Genomic DNA, 22,188 nt, shown 5'->3' with positions numbered 1-22,188 from the left:
GTTATATCTTTGATTTCATAAGTTTGTCTCTAGATAATTTCCATGCTTTCTTTTGATTTCCAGAGCACATTGGCTCAAAGAGTATGGCAGAGTATGTCTAATTTCTGCATATTTTCTTCTGCTATTTTCATAACATTGGTTGTAAGATGTGACTGACGTCATTTCAGCTCTCTTGAATCTGAAGCGTGAAAGGTAACATGTGACCTGTGGTGGAGAGAATGGTACCTGTATACCTCAGAGGAACATTGTGTCCCTGCTCTGGATGGGTCTATTCGCCTAGAGCATTCTTTCAGTCATTTACTGCCTTTCAGCCTAAGGCCTGCCAGCTTTCTAGCTGATACTGCAGTGGACCATGGAAGTCCATTGTATGCTGCTTTTCCCTCATGTCTGTCAATGTTTGATATGTAATTTTAGAACAGCTAATTGTTGAGGGGAGGGGAAGGGACAGATAGAGAGGGGTTGATTTCTATTCCTAGTGGATTGACTTTTTTACCATCATTATTTTCATGGGTGCACAGTCTCTCTTGGCCATTTTTATTTGAAGTTTATTTTGTCTGGGGTACTTAGACTTTGTCTCTTCTTTGCTGGCTACTTTCTGTATGGACTTCCTTCTCTGTAACCTAAAAGATGGCTCTTTTAATGATAGCATCTTTGTTTTGTTTGTGAAGTCCATTTAGCCATTTCCCTTTCTTTTGATTGAGTAGCACAGTCTGTTCATCCTTTCTGTAAGAGTAGCATGTTGTGGAAATACCCTTCACCTTTACAGGATACTTTTGCCAAACACTATTCTTCCATAGTAATGTTTTTTATACTCTTAGGATATAAACTCTCGTAGCCCTTTCTGAAGTTTTACTGCTGAAAAGTCTGCTGAAAGCCTTGCAAGCATTTTGTGGTATATGACAAGTCACTTTTCTCTCCTATACTTTGATTTTTCATAACATTGTGAGTCGTAGTGTGATCTGTTTGCATCCATCATATTGAGCTCTAAAATGTCCACTTCCTTTCTGTATTTGAGAGGTGTTTCTGTCATTATGTCTTTAAAGAATCTCCCTACCCCTTTTGTCTTTTTTTCTTTTTATACTTCCATATGTTGCTGTCACCATTGTTGAATCTCTCAGTTAAAATTTCATCTCAGGTATTGTATTCTTCAGCTTAAATTTCCCTCTTCTATCTTTAGATATTTTTGTTTCTTTGGTCCTGTATCATTTTATTATGTATCATTTTATTGAGCATATTGAACCTCTTTGTCATGATTATTTTATGTCTTATCCAATGCAATTAATTACCTTCCTTTCCTTACAGTTGATTTCTGAAAATGTATTTTCTTCCTTAAACCAAATTCTTTATTTCTTTATATCTCTTCTGGGCTCCTTTTAAAAAGTTTCCAACTGAAGAAACAACTACCTTTGCTAGCTTAGGAAGAGCTTGATACAGAAAAGACTCTCCACTCAAGGCCTGTTTAGAGATTCTCTTTAAGAACATGTTGTTTCTTTGTACCTGTGCATGGACTTTTCAATTATAGAGGATTAGTTTCTTTTACAGAAACTCATTGTCTTTACGCCCTCTAATATCTGTCTTCATTGCTCCGGGTTATATGGCTCCACCACCGTTGCAAGCCACCCAGCTTTTCCTTATTCCAAACAGTTATTTCACAATTACCAAGTCACCAATCAGGTACCGTTTCCTCTTGGCAGTCCTAGAAGAGAGTCAGAGCACTGGATGGCTATTTGCTGCCTCCCTGTCTCTCCCAAGGGAGAAATCTTGAGATTTCCCCCTGCACAAAGGTGTTTTATGCACCAACCTCTTGCTTTTCTCTTTTGTTCTCTGCAGCCCCCAGGCTCCCAAGCTAACAATTCTGCTAACGTTGTTAGTGCTCTAAGGCAAAGGTGGAGTCTCCCAGGTTGTCCTTGGTCACATGCTCTGCTTTCTTTTCCCTCCCTAGAGAGAAACTTTAAAGTTGAGTGCCTATCTCCAGATTGTTTCAAGCTGTGCTGGCTACAGCAAACCACCCACCACTTTCTTTTGTTCTAAGCGATCCCCAGGCATTCAAAGCATGCCAGTTCCATCCTGTTATAGGGAGCCAAGGGAAAACTCTTCAGCAGGGTGATATAAATATTCAAAAATTATCTGATTCATTGCTGCACTTTACTTTCTACAATAATACCACCTATAAGATTAAAGGGATTATTCTACGAATCTAGCAGCCCATTGTCTCTCAGCAGATACATGGAGACAGTGGTTGATATTCAGATTAACCATGATCTTAATTGGCCAACTATCTTGTATTGTCCTTTATTTTCCTATGGAGTTGTTACAGCTTTTGATTTATATGTTCTTTTTTTGTGGCCTTCCCAAATTAGCATGTGTGCAGGCTGAGCTCATACTGGTCTTTTCAGATGACTTTGTCTCTGTAGGGAGCAAGGTTTTGAAATTAAATTCCACATTGCACAGCTGTTTCTTTTGTATAAATCCCATCTCCTGCCTCACTTTTTTGTTTTCTCTAACATCGCCATCTTTGACTAAAGCCCTACTTTGAATACCTAACCACAGGATGTCCACCCCCTCCATCTCCTAGTAAATCTAGGCATGGGAGTTCTCCTGCACTCAATATTTTGTAGAGTGATACAAAAAAAAAAAGAAAGAAAGAAAGAAAGAAAGAAAGAAAGAAAGAAAGAAAGAAAGAAAAAAAGAAAAAGAAAAAGAAAAAAAAATGCTGTTTCCAAGTCACCAATGTTTTCACTCATTGTCTTCTCTCAGAATTGCCTTGGTGTCAGTCACTCCAAGTCATCTAGACAGAGAGGAGGAGAGGAGGCTGGGTGCTGTGGGGCAATGGCTTTGTACTTGTTGCTGCTTCAGCTCCAAAAGAGTTAGTTACTTAGTTACTTCTCCTGACTTACGGAATGCAGCAGGTTGCTTTTGGAGAAAGTTGTATACAACCTTCTTCCTTAAAGAGAGAAGACTGGCAACAAATGTGTGTGTGTGTGTACCTGTGAGTAAGTGAGTTGAGTGTAAGGTATGTGTAAATCAGTAAGAATGCTAGGATAACTGAAAAGCATAGCATCTTTTTAATAAGAAGAAGCACTTTAGAAAGAGGCAGCCGTTTTTTAAATGAAGTTTATTTTTTTATTTCCAAGATTATAATTTTATTGGTTTTTTTTTTTTGCCATAGAACACATATAGATTGTCCAGTGCCAAATAGTCAGCCCTGAAGACATACATATGTGTAACATTATACAGATCAAATGGGCTATATTTAGGAATGCATATTTATGTACATATGCATGTAAAAGCAGTTAGTGAAAAAAGAGGCCTTGGATGTGAAGAAGAGCAGAGAGACGCAGGGAAGGGCAGCCAGCCATCTTTTATAACCAAGCTCTGCTTTCCTTTTATTATTGTTAACATTCTTTTAAAAGTAAAAAGTATAAAACATGAATGCTTGAAATCTGAACTATAATGAACAACACCCATTCACAGTCACCTCATATAAATCCTAGAGACTAGAGCATCAGCCATCAGGAACATATTGGCAGATCTGGATTGTCTATGGACATAGCCACTTGATTGTGCTTTAGCAGTATCTTTAGGTTACTGAGCTGCCCACATCAGCTGCAGTAAATAGACAGCCTTGAAATTGAGGTTCTTTACTGCTAATGTGTTCTACAGAAGGCAAGGGATGTTCATTGCTGATAATCTCTAATCCTCCCAGATGCCTAATCTACCAGAACACAGTAGCAGATGCTAGAGAAAAGGTAAGCTGTGTAGTGGCAATGGTATTTTGGATTGCCTCTCAGAACTGTTGAGAACTAACCACATGTCAGACATTATGAAAAATTCCAGACTTTTCAAAGGTGACTAAGACATACTATACTGCCTTATGTCTGCCTACGTAAAGATCAGAAAATAGGGGGAAAGAAACTAAATTGGGCGTTCACCAAAATAGTAGAACAAAACAATAACACTGAAAATATTTTTCCTGAAAAGGGCCACCTAAAGCATGTTTTAAAAAATAGGTATCTATATATCTATAGACAAATGGACAGGAGTAATTCTCTGATGAACAAGCACATAGCAGACAATACAGCACAAAGCATTTTAGCCGAAAAGCACTAATTTCAGAGAATGTCTCATGTTCAGTACTGGCCAATAGTGCTTGCGTGTTCATACTATGGGATGAATAGGCCATAGCAAGCCATAGAATGATAATGAAAATTGTGTTTCAATGTGTGTTGTGAAGCCTAAGGAGATGGCGTCATCACACTGTCCTAGATTGTCCATGTACACAAGAAGCTGCTTCCTTCCCAGAGGAGTTTCAAACTGAGACTGGCACTCCCACCAGCACACAGGATGCAGGTCCTCAAATGATTTAGGTGGCAGTTCTTCCCATAAAACCTCATTGGGTACAAGATGTACTATATTGTTTCTCCCTCCTGCTCTTGGAAAGACATTATTATATCCTAAAAGTCACACACATACACACACTACCTCAGGTACAGCTGAGTAACCGTATCACTGAATCGTGTTAGCTACGCATCTACCATGTTACAGGTCTATAACTTGAAAGGCTCTCTCTTCCTTACTTTAGTCATCAAGAAGAGGATAAATTGGGGTACTGTGTACTGAGTGCTAAACTCAGGATTTGATGTAGGTTAAGTGAATTTAAGTGTTCTATGACTCATAATTTCAGCATACAATGAGTTTATTATGATCAGTTTATTATCCATCAGAAGGCAAAGAAATCCTCTGTTTGGGTGAAGTCATAAGAAGAAGGCCACCAGCCGGGCATAGTGGCGCATGCCTTTAATCCCAGCACTCAGGAGGCAGAGGCAGGTGGATTTCTGAGTTCGAGGCCAGCCTGGTCTACAAAGTGAGTTCCAGGACAGCCAGGGCTATACAGAGAAACCCTGTCTCAAAAAACCAACACACACACAAAAAAAGGCCACCACTTCCTAGACCAAATTCAGTTTAATTCATCTCAGTACCAAATCAGCTCACTGGTGTGGATGGGCCTGTGGTAGTGTGGTGATACAAAGACCTTAGGGTTTAGCATTTGTCCTGAAGGTCACTAGTCTGCTTAGATTCTGCATCTATTTTCTTGTCTGGCACTGTTATTCTCCATACAAACTCCTTGGCATCAGTGACTTTTGTTTTCCCTTCTGAGAGGCAACCCCAGTATGGCCAGGAATCATTCCATCACTGTATCCTAGCCAAAGATGGCTGCCAGTATACTGGACAATGTTGCCAGACACAAAAGGAAACAAGGATTCTGCTTACTGGATCCTGTGAATCAGATGGGTCTGCTGAAGAGACATGAAAGCCAGCCACTAATGCTTCATTGACTGTAGCCCCAGAAACACCATGAACAGAACCCCTCTGCCCTTGGAACAGCAGTGTTGCCAACTGCTCTGCAATTACTTCAAGCCTTTCATCAAGGTTTTTCAACTATGAAATAGCCTCTAATGATTTTTATCCATGTAAGAAAATACAATTTGAGTTTTCATTAAGATTGAATAGTAAAACTTTCCTCCTCCAAAAAACCCAAACAAACAAAAGCTGTAAATCATCAGAAAAACTAAGCCCCATTCTATGTTAAAATAATAGGGAAAAACTCCCAGTTCTCAGCCTTAATCCAGCCAGCTTTCAGCCTTCCTTTATCTCAGTCAAGTATATTGACCAATGAGAACATCAAGACTTAATTTAATATCTCACATCTGTCAGGTGTGTCAGCTATCCTGTGTGCTTATAACCCTCTATGCCACTGTCTCCTTAACATGCTCACATGATACAGCACTTTCTTAGACATTAATATGAGAAATTTGTTAGTCTAGAGTAGGGCCCCAGGGAGTCTCCCCTCAGCTTTGCAAACTCTCCCTAGGAAAATCTCCTTGGAACAGCAACCTAAGTTTGATGAATGGAACTTACATAAAGGTGAAAGTGACTTCAAAAGCTTGTCACTGGGGGCTGGAAAGATAGCTTAGCATTTAGGAGTTCAATTCTCAGCACATATAAGGCAGTTCAAAACTGCAACTCCAAGGACTGACAGACACCCTCAAGCAGACAGACATGCAGATAAGACATCAATGAATTTATAAATAAATAAAAAATGTCAACCAATCATACAATTAAAATAAATAACTAAACCTGTCCTATGACAAGACACATTCACATGGCACACATGCCTCTGACACACCAATGATAGCTTTTTTAAAAAATGTCAAGCCTAACCTTTTGTATTTGCAGATTAACATTTAACTATAAGTAAAGTATTCATTAACTTGAACTTTAGCTAACAAGCTACCAATCTGATACAGAAGACAATAATGTTAATTAGGAAGTAAGATGATAAAGTTTTCTCATCTTTAAGATTAAGACTGCTGGATTTTTTTCAAATGTTATAAATGACAGATGCAATTGTAACACAATGTTGGAGACTTCAGTATTCTGTCTGAAAAGTTTGAAAACAATAAGAGTAATTGGATTCCATCAAGGCTCTGAAGAAGGAAGTAGGCTATTAAAACATGCAGAAGTGTGTGTAAATAAACGCTAAGAAAAGAAGGGATGATCATAGAAGAGATTTCAATGAAAGTGACATATACAATCCTATACATATGAAAAAATAAAAGTCATATAGGGATACAATGAGGACAGTCTTATGTGGATATGTACATGTAACACCATAGCACATTTGGGTAGCTTCAAGATCAGTGGAATATAAAAAAGAGTTCAGGACAGCTTGAAAAGGCCTAAAAAGCTAGATTGAAGAGTTGAGACTGAGTGGATGTGGAACCAATGTTTGAAATGAATGGTGACAGTTCTTATAGTTTAGCAGCATTAGCCTTTGTGCAGTGTGAAAAATGACCTAGAAGCTGACTCACTGATGCGTGCAAACTAGATTGAACAAGGGTATGTTAACGGGGAAGGATGAGTGGATGAGTTCGAACTCTCTATGGGTGAGTTAGTATTGAATTCCAAATTCTATGGCATAGGAAGAGGCTATGTCTAGTATGCATATTCAGATCTGAAACCAAAGAAAATGCCTAGAAATATAGTCTATAGAGTCAACAACATATTATTGTTAATTCAAAACAAAGGAATATAGATTGAGAAGATAAGAGGATAGAACCAGGGTATACAGACACGATATTTACTGGAGGAAAAATGGCAAAATATCCTTACAGAGCTGGAATGAAGTTGCCAAAGAACTAAAAAAGCTAGGAGAAAGTGATGTTGTAGACATCAGAGATGTCAGGAAGGTTTCCACCTTGTAAAGCAGGACTTAGACCATGTCACATGTATTCAACAATCAGAAAGTTATTTATAGAACCTTTGATGGAGTGATGGGTGGTAGAAACCAGGTTAGAAAAGAGTTGAGGACACAGGCAGAGAGCTTATTGACAACTTCCTGTGCTCTCTTCTGGTGTCCTCTGCCTATGACTTTTTTTGTTTTTAATTAATTTATTTATTCCATGGATGTGGGTACACTATCACTGTCTTCAGACACACCAGAAAAGGGCATCAGATCCCGTTATAGATGGTTGTGAGCCACCATGTGGTTGCTGGGAATTGAACTCTGCACCTTTGGAAGAGCAGTTAGTGCTCTTAACCACTAAGCCATCTCTCTAGTTTTGCAAGTAGTATTTCCCAGTCTATATCTCATTTCTAGTTAATCTCCGAGTCTTTCCTCTCATTGATTTCTCTCTAGAGGAAAATGAATTCCATCTGTCATTTTCTCCTGACAGAGGCCTTGTTGAATTTCTCTACCCTATACACAGTCTTCTCTCCAACATATCTCTCTTCTCTCTGCCCTCCTCCCAGGGACTTCAAACTTTAATTCAAAATCTTAACCTACAGACTACCCAAATAGTGATGTCAGAATCATTGACAAAATGCCATATCTGAGGCTAGGCAGGAAATGAACTTACTGTCTGCTCACAGAGCTTGTACTGACAGTGGAGATGAAAAGACCGATCTTAGGCAATGGGTGGCTAGTGAAGTCTTAAAAAATCATCAAAAAAAAAATCACTAGGTAACCTGATAAATAATATATCTCACTGTGGTAGCATTTGCCCTGGCCTAACCTCCATCAATACAATAGATAGATAGATAGATAGAGAGAGAGAGAGAGAGAGAGAGAGAGAGAGAGAGAGAGAGAGAAAGTATAGGTTAGGATCTAGGGAAGAAAAAAACACAGAGAAAGGGATGTGTGTAAGTTGGTAAGAGATAACAATTTCTGGAATCCTCCAGGGTAGAACCTGATCCAATACAACACCAGAGTGATCCTAACTAGGCAGGAAGAAGACAAAGATGGTTCCCAGAGCTCATGTACTAAACTCCACAGTGCCCAGGCAGGCTTTGCCTGCCCAGACCTCCTCTGCCTCTTTTCTTGATCCTGTGCACTCAAGACATTTGATTTCCTTTTGTGAAAGCGCTGTCTTTGTGACTTTTCATGCTTCAAAAAGGTTACATACCCACATTGACTCAGTTTCAGTCTACAGTGGTTGATACTTGTAAAGGAAGCAGGGAAGTGAGCTTTGAAGCCCAGTGTTCAATCCCAGAGAACTGTGATTCACCCAAGATTTCATGCATCCTAATTTAGATTAATGATCCAGTCCAGTAGATGTATGTGTCCACTTTGTGAGTGATACACAGTATAATCACTGTTTTTAAAACTATAAATTCTTAATACACTACAGCTGGAAGCACACCTGGCCCTTGGGGTTTTAAACATTTAGACTATGCTCTAGAAGATTCTTCCGAAACCCAGTTTCTGTTTGATACCCAGTGAACAGAAAGCTCATTTGTTTCCTGCAGGGGCGTGTGACCCCTCCCTGCCCCCAGGCAAGTAGTGGGTGTGTCCAGGCCATCCTGGCTCTTTGTTCCTTCTGTGTGCTGGTTTTACCTCTTTCCCCTTCCCCTCCACACATTCTTCCACCCCTACTTCCTTGCTCTTCTTTTCCTTCCTTTGCCTCCACTTTCTTCCTCTTACCTTATTTCCTCTATCCCATCCTAACTTGGTAAACTACACCTTTTCTAATCACGTAAAAGATACAGAGGAAATGCTAGAGTTTCCTATAGGCTTGCCCCCGCAGGACTTGGACTCAGTGGAAGTGCTGACAGCAGTGTAGTGACGAGTGTGCCTTGGAAACACATGCACGCTTTAATTTATTACACCATGGTGTATATGTGCAGGTCAGAAGCAGGAGTCCAGTTCTGTCATCTCCTGGACTGTGTGAGTCAAGGGGATCCAATGCCAACTGTCAAGCTTGACAGCAGCAGCCTTTTCTACCCAGAAGTGCTCCAGTGTAATTGCTAGTTCCAGAACTCTCAGTCTCTATGTGATTCCCCTCCTTCCCTCCCTCCCTCCCTCCCTCCCTCCCAGCTCTCTCCTTTTCCTTCTTCCTCTTTTCTCCCTTTATTCATTCTCCCTCCCCTCCTTCTCCCCCTCCCTCCCCTTCTCTCTCCCTCTCCACCCCCTCTCTGCCTAAAGCATGCCTTTAGCAGCTTGTTAGTTAAGTCAGGCACTGAGTAGAAAGGGGAAATGTTCCTCTACCATCCTGATGCTATACTTATTGAAAAAGAAAATTATGAGAAATTTTATTTTTAAGACTTCTTAGTTTGTTTTTATTTTTGTTGTTGTTTTTTAGATATTGGCCAATGAATCCATAATCTTTTCTCAAAGACCATTGTTCTCACTCTCTTTCCAAGTAAATTCATACTCATTAAACCTGACTCACTTGCCAAAATTCCTGGGCGTCACTGAAACCCAAGGCCTCACTGATAGAGAGTACTCCAAGTCCACTGCGAGGGTTGGGGCCCCTGGCAGTGGACTAAGGGGGTGTCAGTGGCAACAAAGATGAAATCTTTCTGAGGCCAGGATCACCACAGTATTGTCGGATAGAAGACAGTCACTGTATGCACCCAATTAAACAAGTGCACAGGAAACGGCGTCTTTTCGCTTGGCTTGGCTATTCTCTCGTCTCGTTTCTACAGAAATCTAGGGCATTTTCTACTGTAACATTGTCATGTATGATAAAATGAGGTTAAATGAGACCCAAGCCTCCCTTCAGCTGTGCGAGTGTGACTTCCGCATAGGTGCTCGCTGTAGTGACAAAGGCAGGCTTCACTGGCCTTGCTGCGGCTCTCCTGCAGATTTGTTGATAGTCATACTTTCTCTGTGCTGTGTTAAAAATAAAAACAGATGAAACTGGGTGACTTTAGAAAAATAACTGAAAATACTAGTCTTTAAATGATAGCTATCAGATTGTAGGAAATACTTATTGCCATTCGCGAATCGAGCATTATTGAACAACTTAGGGCATATAGTACATTGGTATTTTTGTGATTTTTAAAACCAAGCCTTTCTCTCTAACTGTGACATAAAGCTGACAGAGATGGTTATGTGTCAAGTGGACTGAGTGAGTGATAGCAGTTAACACTTAGTCAGGTTGTAATCTTACCTGCCCTAGTTACTAATATTTCTATTTACAACCTCATGACATTAAGCAGGGGAGTGTTTGCCGTCTTTTCTCATTGTTCTCAGTGGTCATTGAGAGTATTCCACTTGCTAGGATTTTTAAATTACATATATCAATTGTAACTATTTAATAAGGCGTTAAGTAACGCTTTGACAAAAAGAAAATCTGAGCTTGCTTTTCCTTGATGTTGATAAGTTTTGCCCCTTTCTAGATTATACTTTATAGTACCTGAGAATAAAATATCTTCAAACCTGGAACTAGAGAAAGCACCCAAGGAGCTTAAGGAGTCTGAAGCCCCATAGGAGGAGCAACTATATGAACTAACCAGTACCCCCAGAGCTCCTTGGAACTAAACCACCAATCAAAAAACAAACAAACAAACAACAACAACAACAACTCACAAGGTAGAACTTGTGGCTCTAGATGCATATGTAGCAGAGGATGGCCTAGTCAGTCATCAATGGAAGGAGAGGCCCTAGGTCCTGTGAAGGTTCTATGCCCCAGTATGGGGGGATGCCAGGAACAGGAATGGAAGTGGGAGGGTTGGGTAGCAGGGGTGTGGGGAGGGGATAGGGGATTTGGGGAGGAGAAACTAGGAAAGGGGATAACATTTGAAATGTAAATAAAGAAAATATCTAATAAAAAATATCTTCAAACCTGATGCTGTAATTTGTAGATCTATGGGTATTACAATGTGAATTCACAAAAGCTTTAATTAACAAACATTATAAGGGAAAGAACTCTGTATTTCCTGCCTTAAATGAATGTAAATAAGAGCCTTGTGAAATGGCAGGATCAGTCTTGCTAGAATGGCAGAGTGCTCTAATGAGTCGTGCTACGGAGAGCAGTGCAGATTGCAGGGAACATCGGGAGAGTAGCGTGTTTTCAGGCATCATTTTCACCTTCATTTGTTGGAGAAAATGGGCCATAATTGCATGTCATGGAGCACTTTCTTTCCTTATAGAAAATGTCTTGATTGGATTTATCATTCTCTCTGTTTTACATCTAGTTTCCACAGCAAACAGTCTTGGGTTTGAATTGGTTTGATTACAATAATTTGTGCCTTATTCCTTCCTTCCCAACCCTATCATTTAAATACTGTCCTATAGCTTAAGCAGTAAACACTGAAGCTATCAGGATGGATTGAAGTCATGTCTTCTCGCTCTCATTGCCAAACTGAGCATCACCACACTTCCCAGCGCTACTATCATTGGGGGGGGGGGGGGGGTGTGAAGCTGCTGCTGCTGCTTCTGCTCCTCCTCCTTCTTCTTTTGAGTAATCTGAGTTACTCAAACATATCTTATTGTTACTATTTTGCATTTAAGATGAGGATTACTATTAACTGGAAACGTAGATGTTGATAGACTTAAAACTCCTAATGTCAGTTTAGTCCTAATGAACAGACCCCATCTTCTATTTCTGCACTGTGTGAAATGTGTCAGCGTGCCTCTGTCTGCCTTGGGATAAATAGTATTGTCTAAATGTTGATGAGTCAGCTTTTGAGAATTATGTTAATCATTTAATGTGAGATCATTTGCAAAGGAATGAGGCTAGTTTTGGCTCATATTTCCAGAGGCATGGGCTCTGACCAGGGCTCTGTAAACTTCAGTAATACCATGGCAGGGACATGCATGTTTCTATGGTCCCCTCCCTCTCCTAGGACCCCACCCTTCTCTCCTGATTCAGTCACTACCAAAAGCCCAACATCTAAATGCTGTAGTTAGGATAAGTTCCCTGCTTTTTGGTGAGATGAGCATAAGACTCTGGAAATTAAATACCTGCAATAGATTGGGAATAAACTAAAATTAAACAAAAGATTGAAAGAGAACAAAAGAAATGGCAAGTGCTGTTAGGCTTTCCCTCCAGGATCCATGACAAACGCTGCCGTTTCTATTCACTGCAGTTTGCAGCAGTCTAGGGGTGTTGTACTTTCCACTTAGTTCTAGATGAAAATATTAACAGGGGATATACACCAAGAGTAAGTATAGCCGTTTCAAGTGCTGAAGTCAGTGAATACTAATAGCAAACAACTGGCCTTGCTTATTATTATAACAAGAAGTTTTGTTAGATACTGTAATATAGGTGAGAGTTAAAACTGTAAGACTAGTTATGACTACCTCAAGAGGAACTTAAAGAATGAGAGAGGGAATGGGCCAGTGGCAGGATGGTCATTTAAAGAACAAACTAAAGATATCATCACCATTAATAGAGATATTTTCATTAATTTGTAAGAGGAAAAACTAGTATTAGTGAATTTAACTTACCTAAGGTCACAAAGACATTATCAGAGAGCCAGGTAAGCCCTAATTCCAGATATACATGTTCTGAACCACAGTTAGTTAAGGCCGTTGTGTCCATTTGGCAGGATGCAATGAAGAGATTACCATGGAGTGTGCAAGAGTTGTCAGTTAGTGCTGAGTACATCTAAATTGCAAACCTTCTATCTCTGGAACAACCATTACCATTGTGTGCAATTGTGTCATTTACCTGAAGTGATAGTTAGCCAGGCATTTTACTGATCACATAAGAGAGCATCCCTGAGATTTTCTATTTTTTAGACAAGTACAGACAAGTAAAACTTACTGAATGCCATGAATAAAGACAAATGTCTATGATATTTCTAGTAGAAAATATAAGAGAAAAAGAAATTTACATGGGGAGATTGCTCAGTGTGTTAAGTGCTTGCTAGGAAAGCAGAGAGACCTAAATTCAGATCCCCAGAAAACACACACACACACACACACACACACACACACACACACACAACAGAAGCAACAACAACAACAGCAACAATAGCAACAAACAAAGCCCAAGTATCTTACATGTACCTGTAACCTCAGTACATTGGCTTAGGGAATGGTGGACAGAAAGACCCTGGGGGCTTACTAGCTAGCCAACCAAGGTGAACTGGTGAACCTCAAAATCAGTGTGTCACTCTACCTTTAAAAGACAAGGTAGAGGGTGATTCAGAAAGATACCAACCTTGACCTCCAGCCTCCACCCCTGTGCCTAGTAGATTTATACACATGCACATACACTATACATAGCACACAGAATCAGAATGCCATTGGACCTACTATATCAGAAAGTAAATGAAGAATAACACCTGCAGACTGTAACGAACATGAGCAGAAAGGATTGCAACTGAGGAAATCTATATTCACCTATGTCTGTCACAAATACCTTGAAAGATATTTTAGTAGGGTTAGAGTATGTGACCCACATGAAGAAACAGGCTTTAAAGATCAAAGGGATAAGAATAGAGTTATCAGCCGGGCGTGGTGGCACACGCCTTTAATCCCAGCACTTGGGAGGCAGAGGCAGGTGGATTTCTGAGTTTGAGGCCAGCCTGGTCTACAGAGTGGGTTCCAGGACAGCCAGGGAAACACAGAGAAACCCTGTCTCAAAAACCACCATAAAAAGAATAGAGTTATCAACACAAAACAAAGAACTAAAGCAAGTGAGCAGAGAGCCATGGAACACAACCAAATCCAAAAGAACGAGGAGAGAAAAGAGAAACATGTAAGACAAAATACGGTTTCTTGAAACAAAAAATTCACAATAAATATATTTTAGTAAGATTTCAAAATAAGTCATACTAAATTATTCCAGCCAATTTTGGAATTAACGAGAACAGGAAAGGTGAGATAAAATGATTTAAAAGTCTTGTAGATATGTGTGAGGAGTTAAAAAAATTACAAAATTTATGTGGAAGATAGCTTTTGAAATTTCCAACTTACATGAGTAAATACAAAAGTTGATAAAAAAAAGTACTAAAAATATAATAGTATATAATCTTGAGGATGATAATACTTAAAACCTAAATGCACTAAGCTGTATGGAGACTAACTTGTAAACTGAGTGTTATTAAGCATAGAGGGAAAACTCACATCGCCTCTGCAGTAAGTGGGAAAGGTCAGTATGTTTTCTAAAGGAAATGGACGATGGGAAAACGTGTAAGGATAGGAAGAGGCTAAGCAGTATGTTTAATTATAAAAACTCGCTTATCTAATAATAATGTACCTTTTCAAGGAGCATAAGCAAAAACCAACGTGCACTAGGCTACGTGAATCCCTTTAATAACTGAATGGAAAATAGACACTATAGACAACATTCTCTGATCATAAGCCAACAATTAAAAATATGTAATGACACATAACTAAAGCTTTAGGCACATCTATTTCTAAGGTTAAAGAACATACACAAAAATAAAACTATAGATTACCTAGAGATTAATGAGAGAAAGACACAATTTATTTCTAAACAGTGTTATACTGTGTAACTCATACTCAAACAAAATGTATAGCCTTAATAAATCCTAAATTAAAGAAAATGGGCAGAGCATGATAGGACACATCTCTAATCTCTGTGCAGGGAGGCAGAAGCAGAAGGATTATTGTAGATTAAGGCTGGACGATCTGTTTAATGAGTTATAAACAAGACTGAGCACGCAGTAGATCTCACCACAAAAGACTAAGAGAGGAGAAAGATGAAAAATAAGATCAATAATTATCTCTTAAAAGTATATATAGAAAAGGAAGAAAACCCAGGATAATTAAGGGGAAAGCCTGAGTTACAGAGCCCAGAACCAAAAGAGGTTCATGTGCATTCTAGACTAACATGTGAGCAGGCCAGTCCAGGTTTGGTGGGAAGACGTGCTTGAGAATGGAGGAATGCATAACTCCCAGGGATAAGGTCAGGGCTCATCATGTCTCTCACTGCTGATATTTCTCTCTCTTTTCTCAGCTTCCTATCTAGAAACAGAGTACACTAGCTACAGGGCCACGCATGCAGGAGTGTGTTCAGCATAGGCCTGAGGCTAGGGGGAACTTTACACTCAGGCTACCTCTTCTTTGAACTCCTACTCAGCAATATGTCATATGAAGAGAGTCATGGGCTTTAGAATGCTGAGTCACTGCAAAAAGCCTTTTCAAAAGTGCAGGGAGCCCTCCCAGCACAGCTAGATTGCAGTAACAGCACTGACAGCAGCACTCTGTCCACCGTGTGTCAGCGGACATTAAATGTTCTCTTTTCATTGTCTTTTGTTCATCTTACCTTGCCACAAGACTTCGTCAGTCACAAATCATAATCCCCGAGCCTTCATACACCAAGGTTCTTTGTGATTGCATTCTGGAAGTTGTCCTTTAATTTTCTAAGTGTGTGGAGTCCTTCTGTTGCCACTGGTATCTAAGTCATGATTAGAAGAAACCCTTTGCCTCTCAGCTTGATGCTGATAGGGACCATTAAGTATCAACATGCAGCATGCCTAGCTTTCATTCACTTTGAGTAAATTCCAGCCATTAATTTCAATTTCAATTTCAATTGTTTGCATTTCGATCGGTATTGGTGAAAAACAAGGCAATGTGAGGAAAAATTGCTTTTTTAAAAACCTAGAACAAAGCCTGTAATGGGAGCACTAACATCCTGTCTTTCATACATTCACTGTGAATTAGAAAGTGATAAAAGGTGTGTGTGTGTGTGTGTGTGTGTGTGTGTGTCTGTGTCTGTGTCTGTGTCTGTGTCTGTGTGTCTGTGTGTGTGTTGTTTATAGAAGAAGTTTAATAAGCATCTTGTTTTTGATGACCTAGAAGAAATGGAGCCGAAGCTCCAGATATATGTACTGTCACAGCTTGTATCACATACAGATATATGTACTGTCACAGCTTGTATCACACACAGATATATGTACTGTCACAGTTTGTGTCACATGCACCAGATAGGTAGGGCTTTTAATATTGAATTTACCCTTTATTTATTCCAGTGAAGCCAGCAACTACTAGAAAAAAAATCTAATTGAAAAACCTATTTTAAATTCTGATTATTATTCTACTAGTGAAGTTTTTGTTTTGGCTATCATGTTTGGATGGTAGCAATACAAAAGAACCTTTGAAAACTCTGAACTATGTAGTCATTATCAAATAAAATTATATATGCATCACACCTTCCTTCTTATGTATTTTATACCTATTTGGAAAAATAGAGTCAAGCCTTATCTTGAGATGGTCTTTTTGTCCTCATCAGAATAGCTAAAGAAATTACTTTATTTCATTTGTTCCTTTTGGTTTTGGTAGTATTTACCACCTCAAAAGACAGCCTTGGGAACATGGAATGTGTTCAGATAAATTATTTCTACCATAAGTACAGTTCCATTGAAGGTAACTACCAGGCTCTGCATGGCCCATTTGTTTCTGAATCCCGCTCATACTGCCTGTCAGCCCTTGGCCCTGTTGCAGACTCCGAGGATGCGTCTGTCTCTGCAGCCTTTCTCAGCACCCTGCCTTCATTAATGCAGATCTTATTAAAAGTCACCCAGAGTTGGTGCTCCCCATTGCCTTTGCCCAGTATTGCCATGGATTATCTGAGAGGTTTTCCTTTCTGAATTCCCATTCAGATCTTGACCAGGGGTCACACTCTTGTGCTTGTGTTCTTTGTGTCCATGTGCAGGATGAGTATAAGCCAGAGAAGTCTCTGTCCGATGAAGACTTGAAGAATGCGGTGAGTGTGCACCATGCTCTGGCGTCCAAGGCCACTGACTACGAGAAGAAGCCGAACGTGTTTAAACTCAAGACTGCAGACTGGAGGGTCTTGCTTTTCCAGACCCAGTATGTTTGTTGCTTTCTTTCTTATTTGGTCTTCGTTTCCTCTACCTACACACACCTCTTTCTCCTTCTCCTCTACTTTCTCCTCCTCCTCTTCCTCCCTCTCTCCATGTAAAGGTGGGGGGGGGGGAACCACCAACACTGATCTCCATTCTCTCTCTCTCTCTCTCTCTCTCTCTCTCTCTCTCTCATGTCTCATGCACACACACACACACACACACACACACACACACACCATACATACATACAGTAGTGATAGTTTTTAAAGAATGCTTCCATAAGCACAGATATATAAGTCTTTGTGATCAGTATCTCCTGTGTCTTGTACACCTACCTGACAATAGGGTGTATTGGTCAGGGTTCTCTAGAGTCACAGAGCTTACAGATAGTCTCTATGTAGTAAAGGAATTTATTGTTGACTTACAGTCTGCAGTCCAATTCCCAACAATGATTCAGTAGTAGCTGTGGATGGAAGTCCAAGGGTCTAGCAGTTGCTGAGTCTACACAGCAAGAAGGCAGAAGAGTGAGAACCAGACTCCCTTCTTCCAATGTCCTTATATGGTTCCCAGCAGAAGGTGTAGCCCAGATTAAAGGTGTGTGCCACCACACCTTTAATCCCATGTGACCTTGGACTTGGAGATCTCCCTGTCTTAATCTTCTGGATTCAATCACCACTGTGTCTCAAGATCCCCACACCAAGATCCAGATCAGAAACTTCTATCTCCCAGCCTCCAGATTAGGGTCACTGGTGAGCCCTCCAATTCTGGATTGTAGTTCATTTCAAATATAGTCAAGTTGACAACCAGGACTAGCCACTACATAGGGTTACTGGGTTATACTGTAACTGTGTAGTTAATGTGTGAGTAAACAATTCAGTTCTTCCCCGCAGTGATCCAGCATGCTTTTTTATATTTCTTTTTTTACTGTGTATGCCTGAGTTTAATTTTAAAATAAAATTTGTAACTTCAAGAAGTTAATTTTAATATTAATTTTGGCCTAGACTACCTTCTAAGAAAAAGTGGATACTTGGCAAAGTGTATATCCTGTTTCCCTGTGTCTCTCCCAGAGAGTGTCACAGCGTACTGTGATGATGTCTGTGACCTTTCGTTCCCACAGTGATTGCTGATCACTATTGAGAATGGTAATCCCCAGCGAACCAGTGAAGTTCTGCACTAAGAATAAATTATTTTAACGTGTTGTTTTGAATCAGTAATAAGCAGAAGGCAAAGTGTATTTATTCTACTAGACACAGCACTATCTGAACGTACATATCTCTTCCTCTCGCAGGAGTCCAGAGGAAATGCAAGGCTGGATAAACAAAATTAACTGTGTGGCAGCTGTGTTTTCTGCACCGCCTTTTCCGGCAGCCATTGGCTCTCAGAAGAAGTTTAGCCGCCCACTTCTGCCAGCCACCACAACAAAATTATCCCAGGTAAGTCAGTGTGATCATGCCCTGCTCTGGAAAGCTTGCTTTGTGGTGACATTAATATTAACTAATTTTTAATGTTGAAAGATTGTGCATATTTGGTCTTACAGATCAACCTTGCAGGAGTGAATTGCAGGAATGGGGCAGATGCAACGGGGTTGTGCCTCAGCTTCAGCACTTCAGACCTGTGAATGGTGTTTTACTTTTTAATCCTAATTTTATGTTACATATGACCTAGGGTTGGGGCAATATCCTGGCTTGGTAATGAACTTTTCACCCTTTATCCATTACTTTCCTTTTCCTGAGTTTTTTTTCTGAGGAATATAAAAGTATTCCCATGATTTCCTTTTCACTGTATAGTGAGAGCAGGGTAATTCCAGTTTAATTCTGCACCCTCCGGGAAGACGTAGTAAGGTTTGGTTCCACTAAACTCATCCAAATCAAGAGCCGGAGCTCTTTTTCACATTCATTTCTATCAACTTCTCTGCTGTTGTCAGATTAATCAAAAGATTAGCATACCCTAGCATTGTCAGATTAATCTTCCTAAAGATTATCATACCTTCTCCTCAAAGCTGTGTTCTGAGGCCCTGCCAACATTAAACATGTCTGAAATAGCCCCACTGCCCTTGACTAGTAAAGGATTCTGGAAGTTACTTTGATGTCCTTATGAAATTCTTGTTTCTGAATATAGAATTAATTTCATCTAGGATGGGCCAGGCACTGGCATTGAGAAGCAAGTTACTTGTAGTTCAGATGGATGGACATAAGAGAATCATAAGCCCAGAATCCTGTATGGCACAGAGGACATGGCACTTGAGTAAAAGAGGAAGCATGAGATCTGATAGGAGCTTAAAGGAAGCCAAGCTGTTATATGATGTGTAATACGAGGGATACAGTGATCAGAGAAAAAAAGGCAGTGGGGTACAGGGGCTCTGTACATGATCCCATGCCTTGCAAGGCCTTGAGACAAGCAGGAATAGTCCTCAAGGTAAGCAGGGCCATGTCATGAAAGGACTTTGTCCTGATCTGTGCTGCTGTATCAGAATACCACAGAGTTGGTAATCTATTTAAAATCAAATGTTGGAAATCCACTTCCTGTGCTGTGAGGTCAGGGTCCTCTTGCTGTCTGGTAATCTTGGAAAGGATTGCATGGTGAAGAGAACAAGGGCCTGAGCAGGAGAAAGTTGAGGGTGTCAAGCTGATTCTTAGCATCGACACCTCTACCTCAAAACAATAGTCTCAGTAGCACACGAGTGTGAAACTCACTAGATCTAGTCTCTAGTCGCCTCTTCACAGCCTGAGCCCAATATTGCCACAGTAGGAATTAAACTTCCATGTACATTTTGGAGGGGGACACTAAACCATTGCATGTTTGCTATGTGTAAGATTTTGGATGTTTTCGTAGCTCCTTAGTACCCTTGAGATAATAGTCTCAAACAGGATAAGAATGTGATCCCGTTGGTAACGTAGACATTTATATGTTGCTATATGATGGGAGAGTTTAAAGATGATAGTACTAGAAGCACAAGGCTCCTCAAGGAGTGTTAGTAATCGAGAAGAGAATATCTATGCTAGCTGTGAATGGAAACTGAAACCTCCATTCATGTACCTGGGCAGCTCTAATGGCTGGGAGAGATGAGAAGAGCTTTCATCTAGGTTTAAATGGCTGGGGACTGCCTGATTCCTGATCTGGATTGTGGAACACTGCCTCACTTTATCCAAACTTCCCCACTCTGCTTCTCTACAAAGTTCTTTCCTAGGACCTTGTCTTCCTTCTGATTCTAAATACTGTAGTTCCAGGGCTCAGAGACAAACCAAAGTACTCAAGAACCAGTTTCTATAGTTATTTAGGTGAGAATAACTAAATACAGAGTGTCTGTGTTAAGAAATAAAGAGACGGCAGAAAAATCAAGGCAAATGACCTCTGCTATGTGGCAGAGAAGTCATTGGTAAATTTGGTACAAATATGTTGGCTGGAATGATGGGAGGTAAATCTCTATCGGTCTTCTTTGATGATGGAATGCAATGTGATAAGGATGGAGATGAAGGGATGGGGCACAAATATGTTCACAGTTATAAAAACATCAGTAAGAGAAGAGGCATGGGTTCAGGAAAGATCATATATTGTGAGATTTTAAATTTGTATTAGATATTTACTCTATAAGCGTTACCTGTGCCATATAATTCATCAGCTACTTAAAAGGTATTCAGGATATTGGTGACAAGCATTAGGGAAGAGTGGCATTTAATTTTCATGTATAGTATGTTTGGTGAGACATTGCCAGATCTTCTCAGAGGTCAAACTTCATTGTCTCCTGTGGAGAACCACTGCTTTCCCCAGTGACTGTACATCTGAGAGCTTCAGATTGACAAACCCATAGTCTGATCATGGCCTCCTGAATGCCAGAGGCTTTGGGGTAATTTGAATTTTTAAAGTGTATGACAGGAAGATGAGCACTCTTCTGAAAAGATAAACAGTGTGAGGAAAATCAAAGGTCCAAGTAAGAGTGTTTGGTGCTTTGAGCACATTTGTTCATTATCCTGTCACTGGTGAGCTTTGCTTGAATTTGTTCTTGTCTTGCCTCCAAAACATATTAGCCTGGATTATTAAGACTGATTGCTGCCAGTGTGGCACAGCTCTTCCTGAACAGCTCTGCTGTGTAGGAGTCACCTTTCCTGTTGTTTTCTTCACAGTGCTGCCAGAGTACATTTTTCTTCTGTTGGGTGGAGAGACGACTTCAAACATTTAAAGTCCCCCCCCCCCCNTCCAAACAGAATATCATACCCCCACTCCCACACACACACTGGATAGTTTATTGAGGACTTTTTATACCCACCAAAGCAGTCATTTTCAAGCTTGAATATACACAGAATGGTCTGCGTGTTGTAGCACAGGCCCAGTTTGCATACCTATATGATAATTAAAGTTCAGGATGAGTCAGAAAGGATGCATGTGCCTCAGATATGCGGGTAGCTGGCTAGGTAGATAGGTAGCATGTAGACTTGGTGGCACTCTCCACCCTCCTTAGGCCTTCCACCTCTTCCAGACACTGTGTCACTGGAAGTGACTGTTTCTTGTAACTAGTCCTGTGGTCTTCCATTCATTGTCCTGTAAAAGCTTGGTATGGTCAATCATTAGCTGCTAATCACTGTACATTAACAGAGGGCAAGCCACTGGTAAGAAACAAGAGTCCTGTGCTCACTGTTCACACTGAAATATTCACCTCTTACAGGTGTTTGATATCAAACCCAGAACCTCTTGCATGCTAGGCAAGCCCTATGCTGCCGAGCTATACCCAATGTTCTTCCTTATTTACCCTGTGGTTTAGCTGACACTGGGAGTGCAGTGGGCCTACAGAGAAGACCCTGGGAATGTGTGTGGTATGCCAGATGAGGAGTCATTCTTGTGGTTACCTTCCTCATGATCAGAACTATGCATTCATTCCACCCACATTTTTTTTTATTTTTTTATTAGATATTTTCTTTATTTACATTGCAAATGCTATCCTGAAAGTTCCCTATACCCTCCCCCCACCCCTGCTCCCCTACCCACCCACTCTCAATTCTTGGCCCTGGTATTCCCCTGTGCTGGGTCATATAAAGTTTGCAAGACCAAGGGACCTCTCTTCCCAATGATGGCTGATTAGGCCATCTTCTGCTACATGTGCAGCTAGAGACACGAGCTCAGGGG

General features: G+C 40.3%; 1 protein-coding gene across 6 annotated transcripts in view; it reads left to right on the top strand.

Moving 5' to 3' along the window:
- Psd3 (pleckstrin and Sec7 domain containing 3) overlaps window positions 1–22,188 on the top strand; it is a 522,390-nt gene that overhangs the window by 471,085 nt on the left and 29,117 nt on the right. For all 6 annotated transcript variants that reach the window (XM_029532004.1, XM_029532006.1, XM_029532007.1 and 3 more), the window contains 2 exons: window positions 16,917–17,074; window positions 18,359–18,503. In XM_029532004.1, the coding sequence (XP_029387864.1) occupies window positions 16,917–17,074; window positions 18,359–18,503 (303 nt within the window). The remainder of the gene's footprint in view (window positions 1–16,916; window positions 17,075–18,358; window positions 18,504–22,188) is intronic.

The sequence above is a fragment of the Mus pahari genome, chromosome 19 (genome assembly GCF_900095145.1).
Source record: "Mus pahari chromosome 19, PAHARI_EIJ_v1.1, whole genome shotgun sequence".
Classification (NCBI taxonomy): Eukaryota; Metazoa; Chordata; class Mammalia; order Rodentia; family Muridae; genus Mus; species Mus pahari.
Note: the sequence above shows the minus strand (reverse complement) of the source record. Positions and strands in the feature narration are given on the sequence as shown.